At 35.8% G+C, this 26,052-nt stretch overlaps 1 protein-coding gene across 2 annotated transcripts in view; it reads left to right on the plus strand.

The window, feature by feature from the left end:
- STAM (signal transducing adaptor molecule) overlaps positions 1-22,923 on the plus strand; it is a 34,081-nt gene extending 11,158 nt beyond the window's left edge. For both annotated transcript variants that reach the window (XM_040590923.1, XM_040590922.1), the window contains exons 2-14: positions 743-827; positions 7,364-7,439; positions 7,522-7,617; positions 8,162-8,308; positions 8,574-8,664; positions 9,986-10,178; positions 10,485-10,579; positions 11,836-11,924; positions 13,611-13,698; positions 16,349-16,403; positions 16,741-16,894; positions 18,920-19,095; positions 20,254-22,923. In XM_040590923.1, the coding sequence (XP_040446857.1) occupies positions 743-827; positions 7,364-7,439; positions 7,522-7,617; positions 8,162-8,308; positions 8,574-8,664; positions 9,986-10,178; positions 10,485-10,579; positions 11,836-11,924; positions 13,611-13,698; positions 16,349-16,403; positions 16,741-16,894; positions 18,920-19,095; positions 20,254-20,503 (1,595 nt within the window). In that variant the 3' untranslated portion in view covers positions 20,504-22,923. The remainder of the gene's footprint in view (positions 1-742; positions 828-7,363; positions 7,440-7,521; positions 7,618-8,161; positions 8,309-8,573; positions 8,665-9,985; positions 10,179-10,484; positions 10,580-11,835; positions 11,925-13,610; positions 13,699-16,348; positions 16,404-16,740; positions 16,895-18,919; positions 19,096-20,253) is intronic.
- Positions 22,924-26,052: the final 3,129 nt, after the last annotated feature.

Below are 26,052 nucleotides of genomic sequence, written 5' to 3' on the forward strand. Positions count from 1 at the left end.
CAGTTTCTTCTCCACCTACCCTCTCCATTTCTTTACTCTTCAGCAGGGACACTTTTTGTCCTATTCGAAAGATTTGGAAGAAGGGGTTCTGGTGGCTTCTATGAGATTAGCGTTGGTTTAGCAGTCTTTATAGCTGAGGAGAGAGTGCAATATATATCATCCAAAGCAGAGATGAAGATGGGGGCATAAGGAGAGAGTGCAATATATATCATCCAAAGCAGAGATGAAGATGGGGGCATAAAAGTTTAGTGATTATCAATGAGTTGTTGAATCCTCCTTGCTGAGTTGTAATACCTAGAAAGGAAATGCAAGACACAGCAATTTAGTGTCTGTTGAAGTGGTCAATGCAGTTGTATCTGACTCAGCAGCGAACTAGAGCTTTGGTTGTTTATATCCTATTAAACTTTATAGTTCCAAATGAAAAAAAATATAAATATCTGTTGATAATTATACTACTTTTGTCATATTCTGGGTATATCTTTATTATGTGGGAAAACAACTTTAAAATATATATTTGCTTATGAGTTTAAATTCACGGCCATGAGTAGACATGCAAAAGTTAAAAATAATTAGATATAACAGTTTTAATATATGAATTTATTAAATACAAGGATTTTTCATGCATTTAGCAATATACAGAAAGGTACTATTGCAACGTCTTTGTTGAGAATTCTGTTAAATTCTTTTACTTGTTTATTTTTTTAAAATTTGTATTTTGATTTACTTATACTTTATTCATCAGAGAAAGCAACCAGTGAGATGAACACTGCAGAAGACTGGGGCCTCATCTTGGACATCTGTGATAAAGTTGGACAGTCACGCACAGGGTAAGTGACTTTAGAAATTTCCTCCCCACTTTTTAAAGTTTGTTATTTCAGTCTTATACGTAGATGAGAGGAATGAAATTTTTGTTATCTTGTATAATTTTGCAACAGCTGGATTTAATTCAGATTTATTACAAGTAAAAGGAAAATGTATGGATTTTCTGCTCAATCATTTTGCAATTCTTCCTTTGGAGATACTAGCTGATGTTAAAATGAGGACTTGTGTTCAGCAGCTTTTCAGCAATATAACAGAATAAACAAACTGATATGTTTTAGCAGTGTCACTGTAAACCCAGGAGATAGCATGAGGGATTTTTCTTACAGAATCACAATCTGGGTTGGAAGTGACCTCCAGAGGTCATCGAGTCCAACCCCCCAGCTTCAAACAGGTCTAATTACATCGGGTTCCTCAGGACTGTGTCGAGTCATGAATGCCTCCAACGTCAGAGTTTCCACAGCCTCTGTGGGCCACACATTTCAGTATTTAACTACCCTCACAGTCAGTGGGTAAACAAATAAATAATCCTGCATTCTGCTTCCAGTTTCCCCAGTCCCAGTTTATCTGTTGCATCTTATCCTATGACTGTGCAGCTCTAAGAAAGTTTGGCTGCACCTTCTATGCATTCTCTGATTAAGTAGTTGTAGAAAGCAGTAAGGTCCCCTTTTAGTTCACTCTTCTCAAATCCGAAAGCAGCTCTCCATCTCCCTGCATGTGACCATCCTGGCAGCCCTCCACTGGACTTCCTGCAGTGCATCAATATCCCCCTTGCACTGGGGAGCCCCAGACTGGACAAGTACTCCAGATACACTCTTACAAGTGCAGAACAGAGGGGAAGGATCACTTCCCTGGCCCTGTTAGCTTCGCTGGCCACTTGTTTGACCCAGGATACGTTTGGTTGTCTGCTGCCAGGCTGCCCTGCTGACACCTGTTACCCAGTGGGGCCTGCAGATCCTTTCTTGCAGAGCTGCTTTTTAGGTGGTCACCTCCTGGCCTTTGCTGGTGCAGACCATATGAAATGCAACACCTTGCCCTTGTTCTTGTTGAACTTGAATTCCAGTCTGCCCATTTCTCCAGCCTGTCCAGGCCCCTCTGGATATTAGCCCTGCCCTCCAGTATATTGATTGCTCCCCTCCAGTTTGCTGTTGTCAGTAAAGTTGCTGAGAGTGCACTGCCTCCCATCATTCAGGTTATTAGCGAAGGCATTTAAGCACTGTTGGTTCCAGCAGAGAACCCTGCTAGTTACTGCCCACTAGCTGGAATTTGCATCGCTGGTGACAACTCTTTGAGCGTAGGAGGCCAGCCAGTTTTCCACCCACCTTATTAACATTTTATCCAGCCCATATTTCACCAATTGGGTAATGAGGAAACTATATGAGCTTCAACTCTATGTTGAAACTTTGCTAAAACCAAGGTATAAAACATCTGCTGCCCTTCCCTTGTCCTCACCACCAGACCACCAGTGTCTTTGTCACAGAAAGCAACGAGGTTCTGTGTTTCTTCCCCTTGTTTTGAGAAGCTATTTCTGATGTCAGGGCTTCGATAAATGTACATATTGAAAATGTGTTATTAAATTAAACACATCTTAACATGGGCCACTAGTGCTTCCATTAATGATTCTTTACTGAACTCTGTCATGGAATTTATACACGCACTTGTTTTTTGGACATGAAAAGATAAAGTGTAATTTGAGTTAACAAATAAAAAATACAGTTTAAAGGAATTATTTCAATGTATTTACAGTGGTTTTATTCAATGTAGCATTAAGCTTTGGAAGTGTTTTAAATACATCTTCTCCCAGCATTCCCTGTAACAATTCAGGTAAGGAATAGCCTCAAAAAGAGAGGTTTGCCATTGCTGCTGTTTAATGAATGGCTTCGCTGAGAACAACTTGGATTGCCTTGTAAAACTGCGGGAAACAGTATGAGATGCCAGACAGCATATTCCCACCTGGGACTTTTGTTCCAAAGGACAGGTTTGCAAATAAGCTTATTCCTTGGGATTAGAGATGGTCTTTAGAGGAGTACTTATAAATAGCATAGTGAGGCTTCTGTGCTGTTGTGTATAACAGTGGCTAAGGTAACAGCTGGCTAGTTGAATAATGTTTCATATTAATCTGCATATGTAAAACTGCATTTCTACTCCTTGTGCATGTTGATGCTGAGCATGTAACAATATTATTGAAGGCTTCAGTATTCTGTTTAATCACTGAAAGCATTTCCACATGCAAGACTTAGTTTCACAGCAACTTACTGAACAATGCTTAAATGTAAGTAGTTGCAAGAGACAGCTGCTTGGGAATACAGACAGAACTGGAGAGTGTTTGGTAATGTGCAGCTAGATTTTTCTGGGACAGCTGGAATTTCTGTTATGATTTGTGGGGTTTGTTTATTTGTGTATGGTTTTGTTGTTGTGTTGTGTTTTTTATTAAAACAGTGGTTTTATCCTGGCTGTGACTTCAACCTTTGTAATATTTATCCTGTTTGTAATAGGCTTGTTGCTTAAATTCAGATTCTGTTAAAACTTACTGATAGTGGATTTTCTTTGATTTGATGTATTATGTCATGCCATGGAAAGATAAAGTAAGACAAAGTTCCCCATTAAGGAGTTTAAATCTGATATGCCACAGTGTTTGAAATTCTCCTGCAGTTTAAGTTCCTGTGGCAAGGATGCTAGTCTTAACTGGTATCTACTTTAACCTTTTAACCAATTCTGGTCCAATACAAGCTGTGTGTTGCTGTTTTTGGTAGAGGTTTAGATTATAAAATCTCTGGTTTATGGGTTTTCTTTGTACTGTTCTGTAAGCCTCATTATATGTGTGCAGCATTTTAGATGCAGAATGTCTTACACCTGAAACAGCAGGAGACTGGAAGGACTTAAGTCACTTTATGTCTCACAGTGTTACATGGCACATTGTCTCATTTAGATCTGCCAACAGTTTGTTTGCATCTGGGGAAACTGTTGAAACCTGTTATGCTACAAAGGTCCTACATTTTCTCTTAAGATAAATTAGTTACAGTTCAGTAGCAGAATTGCTACTGTTAATTTTTACATTGCAGTACCTTAGTCACAGAGAATCACCAATAGCTAAACATTTTAGCTTTCTTCCCTTAATACAACCAATTTAAACAGGCTTTAATAAGTTAGAATTCCACTGAATCTCTCCCTTTGACCATTTCCTCTATTTTTTGTGAGTTTCAAAATTTAATTAATTTAGCGTTGATGCTGGAATTTTCATAGAAAACCCTGGAAAGACAGTATATTCTGTAATATTTTTAATAATATGCCTTGTTTATAATGGCATATATGAAGTATTGCCATATGTAGTATGGAATTAACTCAATACTTTCTGCATGTTTCACATCAGGTTTTTAAGATTATCTAAAATTTATCTAAAAGACAACACTTTTTTCATTTCTGAATTTAAGGACTAATACAGATCAGCAGTTGTGTATTACGTTGTTTGCATCAGATTTTTTGGGAGTACTGGTAATTCAGTGAGCAAGTTGCCTTTTCAACATCGAAACATGATTAAAAAAAAGGTTTTACCATTAAAGGCAATCTTTTTTTCTGTTTTTCTACAGCAATATTGAAAACTTGTTTATGTTAAAAACTTTTATTGTATTTGACTGACGTTTAAAATCATCTGACTACAGGATAGGTTAGATTTTTGCTTTGTTATAAATTGCTTACGCAGCACAACTGAATCTATAGTTTATCAGCTCTGGGTAAAATAACATTGTAAAATTTGGATGATCCATTAAGCAGGATAAAACCGAAAACTAAAGGCCACATGTGGTGTGTTGCAGCATGAAGCACCCCCTGCCTCCCCACTGTCACTTTAGTGCTGGCCATTCCTAAGTCTAATTCTGTTTGCATTCGGCTTTGGGATAGTTGTACCTTTTGTGTTAACTTAATAAGACACATCAGTATTTAGGTTTGAAACTATCACAACTTCAGTTTTTGTCCAGAAAAGCTACTTACTAAAAACGATGGCTGAAAAAAACATTAAGCCAGTGACTGGGAGAATACTCCAATGCTTAATAAAATAGAAATCTTCATTGCAGCACTCTCTGTTGGGGGTGGGTACTGGAAAGTTTTCATTGAGAAATGGTTTGTCTATATTGCTGCTTGCCTAACTTTGTCCTGATTCCTTATGAATTAATCATTGCCTCAGTGAGTCAGTACTCTGGTTAGCCGATTCTTCTTTGGGTTTTTTTGTGCTTGTTCATACCAGAGAGAACAGTAAAATTGCTTACTTGATAGTCTTCCAAACTACCTTCTATTCCCCTCCCCCCACTCACCCCCCAAGTTACCCAGTCTCAGTAGCATTTTACAAGGTCTTTGCAATGTTTGTCTAACAGGGTCACCAGGAAGCTCTTTGACTGGCTTGTTTCTGAAGGAGCAAGGAAGAAAACTGAGTCACCTATGTAATCTTGAGCCCCACAGTCAGTTACCTTGGACTGTAAATGAACAATAAATTTCTGAAAACATATGAAATGTTGTGTGCAGAGTTGTATTTTTAGATTCCGATTGCTGTTAATTTTGTATTTGTTAAATAAAATATAATCAAATACCTTAATTTTTACTCCCTAAAACTAAAACTGAAATTTATTGTGAATGTTTTCTGGAGATATTAGTATATAATACCATAGCTTCTGTTGTAGCTTGCCCTATTTTACCCTTACTGAATTGTTTTTCCCACTCACTGTGCTGCATCTGAAATTTTGATTATAGAATCATTAGAGCAGAACTGTGGCCCAATGTGTGTATGGTATGGTCTGGAAAGATGGCTAATAACAGAATTCCGTTCTTGCGGGCTGTGTGCCTTCCCTCTGATTTCTGCGTAGTGCTTCTCATAGTTTACAAACTAAATTTTATGATTAATTAATTTGAAGTAAAAATAAAGATTACAGTTCTGTCTGGAATATGGATTCTTAGTCTGTGTGACTAAATATTGGTAAGCCCAGCAATTTTTTTTTCTGTAGATGTAATCAAAAGATTTATTTTAAACATTTGAGCATGTTAAAACATTAACAATCAAATATTGATAATTTCTGTTAAATATAGGGGCAAATAGATTAATTTTTTTGTTAAATTTATTAAGGTGTTTTTGTGAATTACCAAGGGGTTTCTTGTTGGTATTTTACCTTTTCATAATTGTACTTGACACATGTGGAAGATTGTTTGGCTTTGAGGCTTTCTTGTTACTGTATTACTTTTTAATAAGACTTTGGATTCCTTAATAAAAAAAAACCTTGGGGTAATGGTCCTGTTTCTGAACTGCTATGGTCTTGATCCTGCATCCTACCTCTATAAATACTGGCTTCACAGTTAATGGACATACACTTTTTTGTGTTTGCACTCCTATAACATTGATGTCATCCTCAGAAATTAATGGTTAAAAAGCGCAGTTATTTCTGAAAATTTTAGCATGTGTTCTTTCTCAATTAAAGGGAACATATGATAAGTCTTGGATAATTAATAGATAAAAGGCAGTGCTTGTCTTATAGCCTTCATTTGTAATAATTGCTTATATGAAGGTATACACTAAGTGGTATGTCGTCTTGCTGTGTGACAGCATTTTCTATAATTAGTACTACTAAATATGAGGTGGACATTTCTGTAAAATGTAGACACTGCCAAATATAGTATAGCCAAGCAGTGGTGTAACTTATACCTAAGTTTCATGTTAGTTCTTGGGTATCAGTTCAATAGAAAAAAAAAGTATTGCTTAAAAAAAAAAAAAGTTACTCTAAATAATCCAGAAATGCATAAAAATCTTCTAGTTTAAATTTACCACCTTTTTTCTTCTTCCCCTACTTAACCCCTTTCAAGGCAGCTAATGCTTGTATGCCCATGGTAAGTCCTACCCCAGCCTCACTCAGCGTTCTACCGCCTTTAAAGACAGAAGAAAATAATAGAAAGTCACACAGGTTTTAATACACTAAACTATGCCTGAAACTCCCATTCAAACTTTCTTAAATTCTCTTTTCACATTGTTTCTACCTACCGCAACATTAGGTGAAACCTGTAATTAATTCTGTGTTGAATTGTTTTGAAACTTTGATACAGAATGTCTAACAGTTTTTTAGCACTTGTTGGTTCATTGCTTATCTTCTTTATAAATGTTCCTCTGCTGATTAAAAGAGACTCTGAGGAATGTAATTAAAAAAGTAGCAAAAGGGTGTTGGTAATCAGTACCTAAGCAAATGCGCTCATGTGTGTGAGTGACGTTCGGGGAAGTAGGTATATGGACTACAGAGAACTACAGTTCTCTGTTTGTAAGGGATTTTATGCATTTCTGGAGTAATTACAGTAATTCTTTCTAACTACAAAAGGTAATGTAACTTTCTGAGAGGTTTTGATAACTAAGAAAGCTAGCAATCCTACAGATAGATATGGCTACAGCTGCTACTAGTGTATATTTTTATTGTTGCGCTTATACGCTGCTAAATAATTTACCGATGATGTTTAGGAGAGCTTGCTATCAGTTAGTGTTGTTCCATTAAATTTTTTAAAATCTGTTTTATTTTTTTAGGCCTAAGGACTGTCTCCGTTCTATTATGAAGAGAGTGAACCATAAAGATCCCCATGTTGCTATGCAAGCATTAACAGTAGGTTCCTTTTTATGTAGTGCTTTTCCTTTGTGAAAAGTTACATTGCAAAACATCTGAGTTTTAATCTTTCTGTCTTTAGCTTCTAGGTGCATGTGTATCAAATTGTGGCAAAATCTTTCATTTAGAAGTCTGTTCAAGAGATTTTGCCAGTGAAGTAAGCAATGTGTTGAATAAGGTAATGTATTTCTTTGATTTATATAATTCATAGAAAAGCAAAATCAGACAGAAAATTGGGGTGATCTGGAAGTGGAATGGAATCTACTTTTGGAAGATAGGAAATTTGGTGGCTGGGGGAAGGATACAAGTTTACTGGGAAGACTGTGTCAGGAAGTCTTTTCTCACAGCCATGGTTACTTATGTATTCTGTTTGGGGGAGGTGAGGTGTGGTGTGTTGATTGATAAATATACAAATTCATTTTCACATTAAATGACAACAGTGAAACACTAAATACAGATGTGGTGAAATGGAGATAATACAGGGCTTTTATATAACCTTGTTTTTCTTTATTTTGGGCCTAGTACGTATTTTACTAGTACAAACACAATTCTGGTGTACTGTTCTCCCTTTCTAACTAAGATATCCCTTAGTGATAAATTTGACTCCAAAATAAAGTGTCTATACAGTTTATATTCACAGTAACATAACATGAAATTATTTCAAATTAAGGAATTAAGAACAGATTCCTACATTATTTAACTACTTTCTACTGTTCTTGCAGGGTCATCCAAAAGTTTGTGAAAAGCTGAAAGCCCTTATGGTGGAATGGACTGATGAATTCAAGAATGACCCACAGCTTAGTTTAATATCTGCTATGATAAAAAATCTTAAGGAGCAAGGAGTTACTTTCCCAGCTATTGGTTCACAGGTATGTTAAATTTTGTGGTTGTTCTTAAAGGAGATGACAAATTCTTTTTATCCTCAGCTCTGTATTTTACAGTTTGTAGTCTTGAATTCTATAGTGTGTTTAGGGAACAAAATGAAAACTCTTGTCTTAATAAAATGTTCCTTTGAGGTATGAAATGCTCTCACTCGAGATTTTTATATTGCAGATGAATAAAATCAAAATGATGAACTTCATGCTTTGTTGGTTTTTTGTTGAATCTGTTTTTACATCTTTCACTTTTGGCTAGGCTGCTGAACAGGCAAAAGCAAGTCCAGCTCTAGTTGCCAAAGATCCTGGTACAGTAGCCAACAAAAAGGAAGAGGAGGATTTAGCTAAAGGTGAGTGCATTTACTCGCTGATCTGATGAATATATTGGTAAATATCAGGTAAAGCAGGAACAAATGTTTTACTTCCTTCCTTTGTCTATTTATGGATTGTGGTTACAATTTCTGTTCCTTTCTTTTTGTACCCTTCATGGAGGGTTAGCAATTAAAACTATTCTGTGGGTTAAAAAATCTAAAAAAATTCCTGGTTCACTATATGAATGAAGTTCTTGCACTAGTATTTGGTGGATGGTTTGCGGTTTCTCATCTTTGATAGGATTTTTTTTGTTGTTGTTTAGGTATTTTATTAAAAAAACTTGATAAGTCATAAATCTAATCTAATATTGATTTATTTAAATCGCCATTAGCCCATCTCTCTATGTTACTAATGGTTTCTTCAACAGTTGACCCACCAAAATCTAGCTTTAATGGGATCTGTATCTCAAAGGCTTATATTCTGTGTGTTTTCTCTAATGTTTATTTTCTGGGGTTTGTGTCTTAAACATGTCTCTTAAGCATGATCATTTTTTTCACAAACTTGGAGGAGTTTAATATGAGTTGAAACCTTTCTGCTCAGTCAAGTTTAATTGAAGATGACCAAGAAATGTAAAATTATTCAAGAAATGACAGGGAGAGAAAAGGAGTGGACAAAGTTTTGCATTTCTAAGCAAAAATAATTTTCTTAATTATGACTTAAGGAGGCACTTTTTTACTGTGAGGATGACATAGCACTGGCACAGGTTGCCCAGGGAGGCTGTGGAATCTCCATCCTTGGAGATATTCAAAAGCTGTCTGGACGTAATCCTGGGCAGCCAGCTCTAGGTGACCCTGCTTGAGAGGGAATTGGACAACACGATCTCCAGAGGTGTCTTCCAACCTCAGGCTGTCTGTGCCATTCTGTGAATCCTGGCTCAAGACCCCTGATCTAACAGAGAAACAGTGTGTACCTGAACAGCTGTATCTTTTTCATGTTTCAAGCAATCTGGAAAAGTTCAACATCGTCTGTTTGCTAGCAAGAACGTAAATACATCAGTTCAAGGCAATAACAATAATATAAAAAAATGCATGACTTCACTGAGTTAACCCATTTGTGCTTAAGTGTTATTTATTTCTCCTGTCCATATTGAAAGCCTCAGTAAATCTATGGGCAGAATTGTGCTCTCTAGTTGTAAAACATCTTTTGGGTTTTTTACCATTATTTGTAAGTGAAAGGCAGAAGTTGATTATGAAGCAACAGGAATGACATCAATACTGAAAGTTTTCACAGAATTAGATTTTCATATCATTCAACCTGTTTTTATAGGGAATTTTCATGTGAATAACTCTTCTTTTGTAGCTATTGAACTGTCACTAAAAGAACAAAGGCAACAGCAAACAGCACTTTCCAGTTTGTACCCAAGCACCTCAAGCCTTTTAACAAATCACAAACATGAGGGCCGAAAGGTTCGTGCAATCTATGATTTTGAGGCTGCTGAAGACAACGAATTAACTTTTAAAGCTGGAGAACTTATAACTATCCTTGATGACAGGTAATTCATTTAGACTACCTATGATAAATTTATTAGACTGTAAAAATCAATCAGGAGTAATCATATCTTCTATGTAGAAGCATATATTGGGATACAATTGCAATAGAATAAATTTACATGTTAAGTGCTTTAATTATTTGCTAGATTTTTAACATACTGATGTTATTGCATAAAGATTCTTAAAGATGTCTGTGTATGTATAAGTCATGTAAATGCCTTGTACAGTGCAGTTCTTCGGAAAATTCCATGTGAGTATGGATTTTTTTAGGTATGGGGGTTTTAATAATTTTTTTTTTTAATCTTTAGTGATCCAAATTGGTGGAAAGGGGAAACTCATCAGGGTATAGGTTTGTTTCCGTCTAATTTTGTCACAGCTGATCTTTCTGCTGAGCCAGAAATGAGTAAGTAACTTTACAAGGGATATTTCTCTATTGATTTACTTTCTCTGTTTCCTTTCCCTTATGATAGAGTTCAGTTGCAAGTTAATATGATACTCAAAGTAAAAACTTGGGAGCATTTGCTGTGCTGTTACAAACAGCAGTCATAACTTTATGTGTTAGACCAAGGTTGCCCAAGCTGGCATCTGCTGAAAAATGCTGCCTGCTGCTGGCTTTGTCAGTAGCTTCCTTGAAACTCATTTAACAACTCCATTGACACCTAGACAAATTTGGGCAACAACGTTTTTTTTCCAAATTGCCTTTTTGCCTGGTTGCAATGGTACATATCTAATCAAGGAAAACTGAAGGCCTTTGGGTATACAGGGATCGGAGAAGGTTACTACTGTTTAAACAATTCAAGAAACCTACAGCTGTAGATTTGCTCTGTGTGTGTGTAACCGAAGGAGGTTTTTTCTGCATACTGGTTATCTTCTTTTATCTATTTATACGAGTCTAACCTACTCTAAATGTTTAATAAAAATATTAAATATTAGACAAGGTTTTAATATTCTAGAACTGATTTATGTAAATCTGATGGGTTTGCAAGATTGATCTCCCATGCTCTTAATATGAATGTGCCCAAGGTATGAGCAGGTCAGCAGAATTACATGCTGTAGGAGTCATCTGTTCTATGTTAAGACTAACTGATAATAGTAGTATGATAAGAGTAGTATTTGGCTTTTTTCCCAAATATATAGCTTTTTTGTTGTGGCCTCCACTACAAAGGAGTGAGATGCTTTTGCAGGTACTATTTGAGGGAGAAGGAATAGCAAAATTTGAAAACTTTCAATTCTATACTTGGTTCTGGAGAAAACAAGGCTCTGGTTGTCATAGGTTACTTTATCAGTTTTCTCTTAAACCTGATTCATTAGCTCTATTTCTTCCAATCACTCTCTCTCAGTCTCTTTTTCTGATGGCTTATTAAGAAGTATGCAGGGAGACTACAATAAAGACATTTACTTGCTAACACATGTTTTTGTTGACCTTATGTGGACTGATACCTTTTTTATGCAATTTACAGATTCATTTAAAAAGATTGTTTATGTCTTTGGAGATGGTTTTGGCCTTCAAATGTTAACAAAATACTGGGTTTTTTTGAATTTTCACAGTAGATGTTTCAAATGCAAAGAACTTAGCCAACATACTAGCTGTATAACATTTACATCATTGTTCTGTTTAGTTTTATTTTCTAAAATAAAGTCTGCCTGTCTATCTTACAGTGAAAGCTGAGAAGAAAACAGTGCAGTTCAGTGATGAAGTTCAAGTAGAGACAATAGAACCTGAGCCTGAACCAGTTTATATTGATGAAGTAAGCATGATAAAAGCCTTGTTTTCCAACTGCTGGTACAATTAAATGTGTGATGTTAAACAGTTTCATCCTGTACTTCAAAAGCAATTTGAAATATCAGGAGAACATAATTGAAAGAGAATGGGAAGGGAAAGTTGATTTAAATTAAAAAATTAATATCTGCAGTATTCCAATTTGTTCATGTGCCTTGAAGTTCTTGGGAATTTCTGAAACTGAATTTGGAAACTGCATTCTATTTAGGGCCCTGCTCCAAGGTTATACAGATGTTCACCTTCAGACCAGAAGCTTGGTGTGGAGTGATGCAATTACTTCCAAGTTTTGCTTTAAGTACTTTAGGATACCTCAGAGTTACCCATCTTGAATGCTGTCTTAGGTTTATTTCCAGAATAACCACTGCTGTCTTCTTCCAGTCTGAAAGACCTCTTTCTTTCTGTGAAAACTGTGATCTTTTTGTTGCTCCATAGGCAGTATTTAGTAAGATTTACACAATCTCACCACAGTGGTTCTGCAAGGTTCCGAAGAACTCTCAGCCCATATTTTTCCCCTGCCTTTCCCCACCACCTTGTTCTTTTTCTTCTCTCCCTCCTGGGGGGCTTAGAATTGTTATCTTTAGAATTTTCCATCTCTCATGGCCTTCTATTTCTTAACTAGGGTTCTGTCATTGTTTTTTGAAATGCAAAATCAGTTACTGCCTTTCTAAAGTCCTGTTTAACTCCTGCCTCAAATACTCTTCTTCCCAAGAGATACTAGTTTGTAATCTGCTGAAACAGCTTATCTCAGGCCTGCCTTGAGGTGCCTTCCAGCTTTTGTCTTCTGTGATTCCTTGTTGGTTTATGTTATAGTGGCTTGTTTTCTTTTTAGAATTCCCATAGTATAATTTTTAAGGAAGTAAGTAATTTGGCTTCTTCCTGCCTTTCCTGGGGTTAGGGAAGAAAAAGCATGGGTTTAGTTATATGACCTGTATAACTCTGGCCTGTTAAAGGCTATTTATTTGATAGCACTCAGCTAAAAAGTGATTTTTAATACTTTATATCTAATATTTGGTTAAACAATATAACTCATTCTGAGACATATTTTTCAAAGAGGTTATGCCTGTTAATTTTCTGCCCTTTGGTATTTTTATAAATGGGTTGCACTTAAAATGGTTAGTCAAGGATTACTTATTCTGAAGTCAACTGTGTAACCCCTCCAAACGTCACGTTAACAAAACCCTTTCATATATAAATTAGTAATGACATTGCTCATGTGCTGATAGGCCTTATACACTTACATTTAAAAAATGCAAGAGGTTTTTCAGTACCCATTTCTTTCTAAAGTACTCAATGTATTCTGTGAAAACATTACCACTAATCCCACCAGGTGGTGGTATCGCCTATGTGATAACTAAAATTGAAAAATGGAAACTGCTTAGAAAATACTGTTTAAAAGGAAATTTAGGAGTAAAGGGGTATTCTGCACATTCCATTTGTTATTACTAATAATTTTTATAATTTGGCTTTTCCTTGTTTAAGCATCTTAGTTCTTGTAAAGTAACATGTATGATTTGTATTTTCTTAAAGTTAGTCTAGATGACTTCCAAGTCCCAGGATATCCAAATGGCTGTTGTAAATAGCTGCCTTAATTTACTCTCCTGAAAGTGTTAATTCTCACCCCACATATGCCCTAATTACACAATTTGTGTTCTAGGATAAAATGGACCAGCTCTTGCAGATGTTGCAAAGTGCAGATCCATCTGATGACCAGCCAGACCTCCCAGAATTGCTTCATCTTGAGGGTAAGAAGATCTCATGGCTTCATTTTGTTGTTGTTTTCCTCTCTAGTCATTACCTGTATCAAAACAAATTGAAACTACTTCAGCTTCATGTGCATGCCCCAAGCATGCCTGAGAAAAGTGCCTGACCCATAATTATATTCTCATTTCCTGTTTCCCACATCTAAGAGACCAAAGTGCAAAATTTTAGCTTAAAACAAGCCCACCCCTCTTGCAAGAAAACTATATTTTATATTCTTTTCTTTTTCAAGACCCAGGAATACTTAGTTCAATCTCATATATTCATTTTTTTTCTCTTTTTTTCTTCTTAGAGTAGCACAGCATGAGTTGCAAAAGGAGTGTAAGGAAGATTCCGCGAGAGGAAGCAGAAGTACTACTGAGGCTTAGAATAGACCTGTGGGTGTCCCCCAGTCTTTTTGCTTGCATGAATATTTCTATAGGACTTTAATATTAAACAAATATGTTACAGAATGGTAAAAATTCTAGTCCTTTAGACTTGAATTGAATGCCTCTTCAAAGAGGCATTATAGACCATTTTACCTGGGTTGATAAATGCACCAAAATTTTTGGAAGGGAACTTTAGAGAAGGAAGAAACTTACCAATTATGAGACAGAACATTGGCTTAAGCGAACAATTCAGATAGGACTGGACTTTGTTAAGAAAAATGGCAGATTCCAAATCTATCTAGAAGTTAGTCAGGAAGAAAGTGCGTAAGCTTGTAAGCTTTGAATATCTCCCATCTTTCAACACCCATCTGGTTCATCATACCTGTAAGTGAATCCCGTGTTAGGTACTGTACATCAGTGATGTGTCTGCACATAATCTAGTTTCACTAAAGCTAAAGGGGTATAAAAAGAAACATGAATGGTTTTATTCTTTCAAGTACCAAATACAGCTATAGAGGCTTGTTGTCTCAGAAGCAGATTGCCCCTATCTGGTCCAGGACAGAGGCAAAGAAATTAAAGGTGTGCTTGTCAACCAACCTGCAGATATGGCTTACGTTAGGGTCTCCTTTCAAAACACATTGTGAGATCGTTAGAGCAATGCTGAGTTTTATATTAAACAGTGGGACTGCTTCTAGAATCTCAAAGCTGTAGTGTAGTCGGGTGATTGCTCCCCAGCTACCTTCAACAGCACTCGCCAAACATATGGCTGCATATATTTCAGCAGTGCTATATTCAAGACTGTACTGGCTTTGCGCTCAAGTAGGCCTTGGGTAGATACTACTTCTGGCATAGGTTCTGGGAATTTTGCTATAGATGTATGTTGGATCTTGGGTTCCTACCAGTGGTGGCAGGTGCTGATCAGTATTTGACAAAAACCCACTTCATTTTCTTCTGCCATCCAGACGTCAAGTCACAAATGTGTTTCAATTGGAGAGCTCATCCCAACGCTCTCAGGAGCCCCGGGTTTGTTTGTGGCTGGCAGCAGTGTGGTCATTGTGTTAGTGTACAGACATCTAAGCAATCCTTGTCATGCCTTCTACCACACTTTGTGTTATAAATAAAAAAAGATAGAACTTACACCAGGTTTTACATCTTTTCCCAGCATTTCTGCTAATGTGTTAGTGCTCCCAAGTTCAAAGAAGCAGACGGGTGCCTTTCATACAACTCCTCTTTCACCTGGCGTTGCCTTCAAGGAACACATCAGTGATGCCCTTTCACCCATCATGGCCCAGAGGCTTTCAGGGCCTTCTGCATCTCTCATTTGGGAAAACTGGGAGGGAAGGCACTGTTCCAGGGCTGCTTGTAATGCATTTCGGGCATATTTGATGCCTGAATCTTTTTTTTTCGTCATCTCTCGGTTTGAACGTTGAGTGGCTCTTGGTGTTAAACACATCTCTTGGTTAGTAAATAGTTCATGCTTGGCTAAGTGGGCACCTTTTGCATTCTGGTGTAGGGTTAGACTGCAGTATTGCCTTTCAGCTTCCTTGTCTCTTTATTTTTAAGTTTGAAAACCTCTGTCTTTCTGTTAGTTAACTGGTTTGCTTGACAGTTATGTGATCCTCCTGTCCTTGTGCTGAAGATTGGCAGGAGGGTGCATTTTTGTTTATTTTAATGCTTTTCCATTCTACTTCTGGTAAGTTTTGGTGTTGCTTTTTGCTTGTGTCAGTGGTTTGAAGAAGCCCCCTTCCCCCAGTTAGGATTCCAGTGAGATAGCAATGTGCTGTTAGTGTCTTTGCAGATGATTTGCATCATTGCAACCTGTTTTCCCCATCATTGTTTTCGTAGATAGTCTTTTTGTACTAATGTTGGTTGAGCACATGATTTAGGTTGTAGTGGTGAATTTTCTTCCTTGAAGAAGAGATCACCTTTCAGATTTGCCTGAAATTTTTTTTATGCAAAATAGTTTCAGCTTTACACTCCCTGGATGTTAAATGTCTTTATTTTCTGTGGGTTTGTCGTTTTAGATACTGTACTTTTTAAACTGTACCACTACTGAAAACTTCAGCTGAATGTCATTCTTAAATTGTTCATGACACTACCTCTGTTACTATAACTTTTTTGGCATATAGATTATAGTAGTGATGTAAAAAAAAGTTAGACTAGCATCTACGCATTTCTGTCATCATTTTTTTTTAAAGTTGCCTTCTGACTTTGCAATATGGAAATCTTTATTACTCTGATATATTTTAATGTCTTTCTATTCTAGCAATGTGCCACCAGATGGGACCTCTCATAGATGAAAAGTTGGAAGATATAGACAGGTAAAAAAAGTAATGTGTTTTGGCTCAAATGAAAATTAATTCTTAGAAATACCAGTGTTGTTACTTAATGATACGTTAATCATTTCTGTGAATGTTGGCAAAGAAAATAGGTGCGTGTATTAGTATCTTCTCATCTGGGAGGAGGTCTGAATGTTTTTTTTTCCCAGTCACACAATATTTTATAGTATTGTACCGTTTGACATTCTGGCACTTGTCAGGCATCACTTCACAGGCAGTAAGAATAAGTTGCTTATCACATCTCATGAAAGTTCCCTGTATTATCTGTTCTGTACTGAGGTTATCTAAATTGTAGAATAAACTACGATGTGTTTTCTAGGAAACATTCAGAACTTTCAGAGCTCAATGTTAAAGCAATGGAGGCTCTTTCTTTGTATAACAAATTGATGAATGAAGACCCAATGTATTCTATGTATGCAAAACTACAAAACCAACAGTATTATATGCAGTCATCTGGTGTTTCTGGCTCTCAGGTATGTATGTAACCTTTAATAGCCATTAACATTATCAAGTACATACTGAGCTATGGTTGATTTCTTATAAATTATTAGTGGTAAGCAGTTTTTCATGAAATAACTTCTTTACAAAACTTGGTTAAATATTTTTTTACAGTATAGTTCTCTACATTACTAAAATAAATATGTACTGATATTTAAAGTATGGTGGAGCTTGTTGATTGCAGATAATAATTCATTTCCTATTTCTGCCCTTCTGTTCCCACCCCCCTTGCCCCCTGAGTTGGAAACTTCTTTTTATGATCTTTGTTACCGTAATGCTAGGTTAAAATCATCTTGCTCCCTCACAGATAAACTCAAATGAAAAAGCAGTATTTCCTCTCAACACAGTATGTTAAAAAAAAATAAAAATTTGTTTTCAGCTGCAAGCTTTGGGTATTCTCCTTTTGCAGGTTCGAACACACCTCTAGTTCTTTTCGCTTCAGTTCTTTTAGACCAAGGAAAAAGCCCATTCCGTGCTTTGAGTTGCACATAAAATTAAAAATTAAAGCTGCTAGGGTAAAAAAAAGGAAAGTAAAAAGAACAAAAGCAGTACAATTCCTGTTTAAGATTATGCCCTCCCCACCCTAAAATCAGTCTCTTCTTTTAGTTTCCTTTTTTGGAAATACCAGTAGGAAGCATTTAACATTTTAATTACTGAAGTTAAAATTTATAGTTCTTCCATGACAGCATTTCCATGTAATTGGCCATTCTCTCTGAGTAGGTCTTTTGGCCTTTTTGTATACTATGGTATTTTAAAAGGTCTTTAAAACATTTAGATGTTTAAATCCATAGTCTAATGCACACTTGATGTATTCTTTTCCTTCTTATAGGAATATGTAACATTTCAAATTGTTTTTTCAATAAATTACTTGCTTTTTGAGTGAGTAAAAAAAAATAATTCAAGCCAACTTACTAGTACCTGTGCAGTATTATATAAACATTGAAGAAAATTTAGTTCTTTTAGCTCCCTACAAGTACGTACTTTGTTTCAGTGTGTTTTAAAGAAGATGATATATACTTTTACAGTGTCATTAAGAGGAACATTGTCTTCTGTTCATATGTGATAAGCAATCATGTCGTGACCCTACCAAATAATGTTAATGTTTTATAAATGGGCATGTTTCTGGCGTTTCTTAAAGGGAAAAACTGGATTTGGGGATGAAGATGGGCCAGTAAGTTCTGAAAAGCTAGGTAGTCTCTGCCTTTTCTGTCTTCTAAAATTCTTTTGCAATATTGATAAGCCTTCTATGAATATGTCATCTGAGATTCATGGATCTTAGGACAGAAGAGCTGTATATCATAAACTCAATGAACTCAGTTGTGCATGAGACCTGGTATCTTCTAGTAATTTGGGTTGTCAAATAATTCATGATTGAACAGAAGTATAGGGTTTAGAAATTTAGTCTTGATGTAGAATACTGTTGACACATCTACTAGCAAGCTTTTCCTCTAGTTAATTGTAAAACATTACCTTATTTTCAATTGAAATTTTCATAAGACCTCTTTTTCCCTTCTGCCCCGCTCAAACAATTTTACAGTGGTAGTCTCAACAGTTACATGAAATGACAGATTAACTAACGATACAAAAATGCAATTGGTTTTCCATTTTAATGATTCTACTTGGTGCAAGTTATCTGGACATCAAAAAGTATTCTGCTTTGGACTGCTTGTTGTTGCATAATTTAAATTCTCCGGTATTTTCATTCAAAAGTAGAAGCTTTTAGCTAGCATGAGTGATAGTCATTAAAATAAAGCTCGGAATACAAGTTTTCCAGTAAACTATTAGACCTTTTCGGTACTGGAGCCTGAGATTACAAATGTAAATAGTGACCTTTGAAAAGCTGGCAATTTTTTCATACTGCAGCACTTAATAGAAGACAATCCGTTGCTTTTTATTAAAACATCTGTAATAAAAGTTTTGAGAGGCTGCCTTTAAGTTCTGAAGTCAGGTATTAAATAAATTTTCTTTTATTTTTAATATTTCTTTATTTAACTTCCTAGGTCTATCCGGGGCAACCTCAAAGTAATGCATATTTGGTGGCAGGGAGTGCACAGATGGGCCATCTACAAGGCTACAGTCTTCCTCCTGAACAGCTCTCCTCTCTCAGCCAAGGCACAGTTACTCCATCTGCCAGCTCCGTACTGCCTGGTCAGCCTGCACAGACGTCTTACACAAAGTAATTTTAAATATTTTCCTGTTCAAGTTTAAATCAATTTAAACTTCAAGGACTACAGATAGTATTCAAAGGAAACTTTTTTCATACAGAAATATAATTTTAAACACAAATGAAAGATACTGCAGTGCAATTATTTCCAATGTGTGTTTTATTGGTGTTGTGTATATGGTAAAAGTTCCTGACAAACTTCAAACTTTTATGTTGTTTTTATAATTTTATCTAGTTTTAAATTTTATATGTAAGAAATACATTATTTATTTATATCTATATTTTTATATAAAATAAAAATAGTAGAAAATGATATCGATATGATGGATAGGGTTTTAATTATTATTTTTAATATAACTTTTAATACACATCTCATGATGAAAATCATCTGCTGCTCTGGCTGGCTTTACATAATTTCTGGGATAGTGCATATTGTGTTGTTCTTTTTTCAAATATCTTACTGTGGAAGCATGGGGAGAACTCTGCTGACTTTGGAAAATAAGTGAATAGGGCTATGAATACTTACCAAAGCTTAAACAGCTTCCCCATATAAAGGAGCCACAAGTGGCTTTCTATTTTGGGTAGATACCCAGAGATGCTAAGATTTGGCTAAGCTACTGGTATTACAAATAAGTTTTGAATTGACCTTAGGAAAAGATTAGGGTATTTTGGTTTTGTTTGCTTGGTGGTGGGGTTTTTTTGGTGGCTTTTTTTACTCTCTGTATAAAGTAATTTTATTTTATGAAGTTGAGATAAACATCCGTCTCGAGTTATCAAAGTATTTGTTAGTCTCAGTTCCCCAAAGTTACTTATTTGCAGTGGTGAGACATATATTGATATACTGAGCTTCTGCATAATTCTTCTTTTGCTATTTAAAATGGTTGGTCGGATTTTGTTTTTTTCCATAAGCAGAATGGAAAGTAGATGGGGCTCCATGAAAATAAAGCAAAGTACAGATTCACAGAGAGGTGTGTTTAAATCTGAGGAGTGTGTTTGAGTTGTAATTGGAAAATTCATTGGCTACAGTATTAAATATGCAAGGTGTCCAGATTTAGGAGGGTTTTGTGTGTATGTAAAGAACAGCTGAAGCAGTGATAAAGTGTTGCTGTTCTCTTGGTAAATGGCTTGTTAATTCAACTTCAATTTATTTATTTTTTTTTCCCTCCCCAGTGCAATGGTTGGCTCTGTTGCTGGAAATACTTACTCTAACCAGGCTTCAGTGTATAGTCCGCCACCTGCTACTGTTGATGTTGCTGCTTATCAAAATGCTGGAACTAGTATGTCCCAGGTGCCAAACTATAACTTAGCATCAACACCTCTGCCACAGACAGCAGGCAGTCAACAAACACCTCCACAACAACCACAGCCTCCACCACCTCAACAACAGCAGCATAGTTACTCACAGAAGGCTCTGCTATAGGATCCAGGACTTCTGATTCCTAATCTTCTGTAACCTCTGCTGAAGGCAGTTGGCAGTTCTATGAGTTTCTTCCTTTAATCTCTTCAACTTTGTTTAACCTCAGCTTAATAAGAATCTATCTTGGTGAACAAGTTCAATTTGCACTGACTTTTTAGGATTTTTTTTTTAATTTTGCAGAGGAACAGATATATTAAGGACATTTAATTCCTTTTAAAATGCCTAAAAATTGGTACAAGATTATTTATGTCTGGTAAAATTGGCTAGTCTGTGAAAACTCAACACTTGCAAACTGTTGTGGCATATATGTTATGTACATATAGTGTGTGATTGCAATAGTGGCCATTTTGTATAGCTATGGTGATCATGTGAATATATTTAACACAATGTTTAAAAATAATTTACTATTTTATTTTAATCATGAACTGACAACCATGTTTCATAGTTTTGTCTAGTTTTATGACAGATGTGATGTATTTCTGATAATCCTGCATATCATGGTTACACTTACAAGCTAAGATCTATATATGAATTTACAAACTTATCTGAGTCTAGGTTTCAATACTTTTTGAATTGAACACAAGTGTATCATGACTATTAGATGGCTTATCTACCAAAGTAAACTAGTAAACTAGTAAGTGATTTGGGGGGATAACAGCAAATTATGATTCTGCTTCAGATATAATTAATAACTAAAACCTACTATTCAGAGGCTGCTAAACATATCGTGGGACCATGCAACAGAACAGGATCGTGCATTTTATCATGAGAAGCATGTAATTTATTTTTTCCATGTTGTTTTCTATGGTGAGAACCAGAACTGTATTCTATGTGTGTTGGTAGAGATTACACCAAAGACAGAGGAATTGAGTTGGAAGAGAAACGATGGAGTTTTAAACTGGAACACACAACATGAATGACACTACTTTATTCAAGTCTTCTTAATTAGAACATGGAGAATTATGGACATTTAAGTCACTTTGCTGAACAAACCTTCAGGGCTTTATTTTATCTCTTGTGGCCTTGCTTAGCAATTTGTTGTGCTTACTGTTCTTACACAGACACTTCTGCCTTAAACATCTGTTTCAATTTCCAGTTGTACCATTTGAGTTTATTAGCCCTTCTACAGTATGAATAGTTTATGAGTCATCTTATTTTCATTCACTTTCAGGTTGCTTCAGATTCTTTTCTGCAGCAGCATGATTAGCCTGTTTTAAACCCATGCATTTCTCAGTAACTTAGCCAGGTGGCTCTTTAAGGCATGATATTTTCTTTCTATAGCTGAGGTGCTGCAAAAGGAACATGGCAATTGAAGGCAGCATTTTAGATATTCTTGTTCAGAGTTTCTTGTACAAAGAGTGTTGTAACTTTTGCATTTGTATTCAATCTATGCATCCTGGTTTCCTCATCTCTTCCATTGACTCTGTTTCCACTTAGAGCAATACTAGATAGCTTCAACATCAGATCCATGTTTTCAGTCTTGTTAGTCTATGTGTCAGAAATTGTTTGCTTTTGTGTACTATATTTTAGTGTGATGCTTCTGGAATTAAATGTTGCCATTGTACATTATACTATAAGCTGACCTCAATTATCGCATACACTCCTGCATCTGTTTGCAGTTACCTAACATGTCTTTGTTTCACTGTTTTCATAGACACCGGTGTTTTGCTTTTAACGCTTTCAGATGACTGCTTTGCATAACTTCTAACTGGGGTGGTTACAACGCGCTTATAGCTGATGTGTTCCAGTCGGGGATGTTCTAGCCAACTGGCAGTTTTGGTACTAGTATTTTCACATATTTTTTTTCTCTAGAATTCTTAAGCACCCTCACAAACTGTCATTACTTCAGCACTTGGTGTCATCAAAAAAGTATGTGGAATTTGAAAGGAAATACTAAAAAAGAAATAATAATCCAAGATACTGTGTCATAGATAATTTTTTATAGATCAAAGAGGTGGTTTTCTTTAGAAAGAGCATGTAGTATAATTTAGATAGTGTTCTGTATCCTTTAGGTACCTTATTCCAAAACCAGAGAAGCAATGTGTATGGAAGAGTGTAACTTCTACACAAAATTGTCCAGCTGGCATTGACTATGTGTATTCTTAGGTGGTCACATGTTCCCTGCTAAGGGCCTATGGAATCTCTGTACAGAAATGACTCAACAAATATATTTTTTGTTACTAATTTATCTTAGTTTTTAAAATTTTTGAAGTAGTCTTTCATTAACACACAGAAATGCTCATTACTGGTTTCTCCTTTGAACACCGAAAACTTGGGTGTATTTTAAGTCTGCTTTCCAACTTATTTTGGGCATTTACCCATCTTTAAGAAAGTCAAAATCACCTTTCGTTTGTGTTCATCATGACCAAAACCAACTTTCTAAAATGCAACGCCACTATAAATTCAGTATAATGAAAGCGGTGGATGCTTTTAATTTTTATTTTCTTCACGCCTTTGTTAGAGTCACTGGTCTAAGTTATCTCCTGTAACAAGTTGTGAATTTTAGTTGTCTTAAAATCTGTTTTCATTGTCGACGCTTGGTGCAGTAGATCACTAGGTGTTAAGGTTCAGAGTTTTAGCAGTTCTGTTGCATCCTATGTTTCCCATTTCAGATGCAATTTTCAGATTAAATTGAATTTGGAGCTGTGTTACTTCAAGTTGATTATTTTTATTTATCAGAAAATATAATTTTGCCTTCTCGCTTGGTTGTGTCCCATGTGCTAGATGCTCTAAAGTGATGCCTCCTCCTACCTTGCTAGGTGCTGTCATTGCACTAGTTCCTTCACTCATCCTCTTGTATACTTTCTAAATGATAATTCAGCAATTATATTTGAGTACTCCTCTGCTGGTTTGGTGTCATGAACCTGGAGATGCCATTGCTGGTGCTTCTCTGCTGTGATTTATTCCGAGATTCCTCATGTATGCATTGTTTTGACTAAGTTCACATACGTTCTGTCTTACTATGGTATTGAACACTGAAATCTGGGTGAGGGGGAAAGTACATGTACAGCTGCTGTATGGAAAAACTTTTTAGCAAATAAAGTTTCAGGAAGTTAATCTATTTGAAAGTTAATAATCCTTGGAAATGCTGTGTTATTCATGTTCCAATAGAAGACCTAATTTTTGAATGTCTTGTTTCTTTACATGTAAATTGTCAATGAAAAGCTAAAATGTTTTCATAATGTTTTATATAACACTTTGTTATTTAACCCTTTTATTAAGGACTACAAAAATGTTAATTAACTTCAGAAGGGTTTTTTTAGTGGCTTGGTTATCGTGAACTGGAGCAAACTGTGGAAAGTGCCTTCTGTGCATTTCACTTCTATAAACAAAGCTTGTTTACCTATGTGTATCATCTCAATTTATGTGCACATAACAAAGATGTCAAGACTTACTGTAAAGCATCCCAGGAAAAATAACTGAGGCAGTGTGTTAAAATTTGCTACGCTGATGTCATGGCAGTGTGTTCCACAGTGGGCAGCTGCAGGAACAGTGGCAACGTATTTACCCATCTCTGTTTAGTCACTGGCACCCATGTAGATGTGTGTTTAATGTCACCAGCCAAAGGACATACAAACAGCAGTAAAAAGGAACAAAATATACAAATTACTGCATGCTTCTCGGCAGGTGTGGAACAGCATATTGCCCTCATGGTATAGCTACTGTTCGTGAATTTTGAAGCAGAGGGAGCTGAAATGAATTTGAGTAACCAGAACTTCAGAGAAATCTGTCAGATTGCAAATGCTTAGATGCAACAAAGGAGATAAATTTGCTTTTAGTAGCGCGTACATATTTTGCTGACCAAGTCTAGGCTGCTATTCTAGTTCTCTGATTTCATCTAGATGGCAGGAACATCAGATTTACACTGGAGAACTGCTTAATACCTCATTCTCCAACTTTTTTAGTATATTCTCTAATATCACCTTATTTTTCACTCATATTTCAAAGATATCTGTGCAGTTGTTAAATATAAAAGTCTTAACACCTTGTCTGCTGGATTTCACAGAATGAAAAAGAACATCTCTAATTACAGCAGCTACAATGGCACTTTGGGTTACGTAACTGCAGATTCCTTTGGAGAAGATGTATGTATCTGTTTTGAAGAACATGGGAGCATAAGTTTTCCAGTTAAAAACTGGGAGGAGATTTTTTTAAAGAAAAAGGCGAAGTAAAAGTACAAAAACCTCTGTTGCTAACAGCAGGCAGAATCATTTTTTACTCTGTTATTCAATCTTAGTAAAGCTGACCGACTCTACACTACAGCTAGTCCTTTTTCATTTTCAGCTGCAATGAAGAGTATTAACCTTCATGTGTATACTATCCGACACATATCCAACAAATAAAACATGGGAAGGCCTTGACATTTGGACTTTTTTGCTTCAATATGTAAAAAACACTATGTACATTTTTGAAGCCTGTTTCTTAAATAAGGATGTTTGTGTTCAAGAGCATTCCATTTCCTACTATGTAAAATTGCAGATTTAAAGTTCACTTTTCATTCTGCTACCTTGGCAAAAAGGTGGTAGGCGTTTTTGTTCTATCCTGCATGTCCTTCTGGAAATCCAAATAATTTTTGTCTTTGTCATGAAAAAGAAAAGAAGCCTGCTGCAGTCTGCTTTGGTTTTAATAAAGTGTACACAGTAGCGAAGTGCATTTTTGGTTTTGTTTGTTTTGATGCTCCCTTTGATGTTGGCATATGTATATATTTAGATATACTGCACTGTTGTACAAGAATTGTTTTAGTAAATAACACTATTTGTAAAAATTGTTTATTGTTTTTGGTATGAATGCAAAATATTAAAGTTGGAGTATTTAGTTCATTACGCTGCAAAGTCAATTTATAAATTTCATGGAAGAATAATCAGAAAAGGACTTCTTTTGCTGGAAGGACTTGGAGATGCAATAGGCAGGTAGGGAAGAGGTGGGGTTGTGGTTGTTCTGGTAGGGTTTTTTTTTGTTTGGGTTGTGGGTTGGGTTTTTTTGGTGTTTTGTTTTGTTTTGTTTTTTTGTATGGTGCTTACACATAGATTAGTACTTCTAAAATTTTTAATCTGTCATTAACTCCCTTCAGCTAAAACCAAAGTAATACATAAGATTGTACATCTTATTTCAAGTATGCTGCATGTCCTCTTTCTTTTGGTAAGAAATACAGCATGAATATTTTACAGGGGTGGAAAAGAACAAATGAAAACTGTACCTGTATAGTGTAATTATATATGTGCTTACAGATCAATAAGCAAATACTACTGGCAGCTTGTCAGTTAATTTACACAGTTGTTTGACAGTTAATTCCATTTATGTTGACAATAACACAAAGTAGCATAAAACTTGGTGGTTTGATCTATGTGAGCTGAAGATCAGGCTAAAGCCTGGTTCTTGAGTCCACATTACTGCTTAAAATACTGTTACAGTTGAAACTTGATAGTCTTGAGAGATGTATGCTGTGTTCTTAAAACAATGTCAAACTTTATTGGTTTCTTGCTTAAACCAATGTAAGCATCTGAGATCTCCATGGGACTTGGGGAACAGTGGGCAGATGATGATCAGTTTGG

The sequence above is a fragment of the Falco naumanni genome, chromosome 4, assembly GCF_017639655.2.
Source record: "Falco naumanni isolate bFalNau1 chromosome 4, bFalNau1.pat, whole genome shotgun sequence".
NCBI classification, from domain to species: Eukaryota; Metazoa; Chordata; class Aves; order Falconiformes; family Falconidae; genus Falco; species Falco naumanni.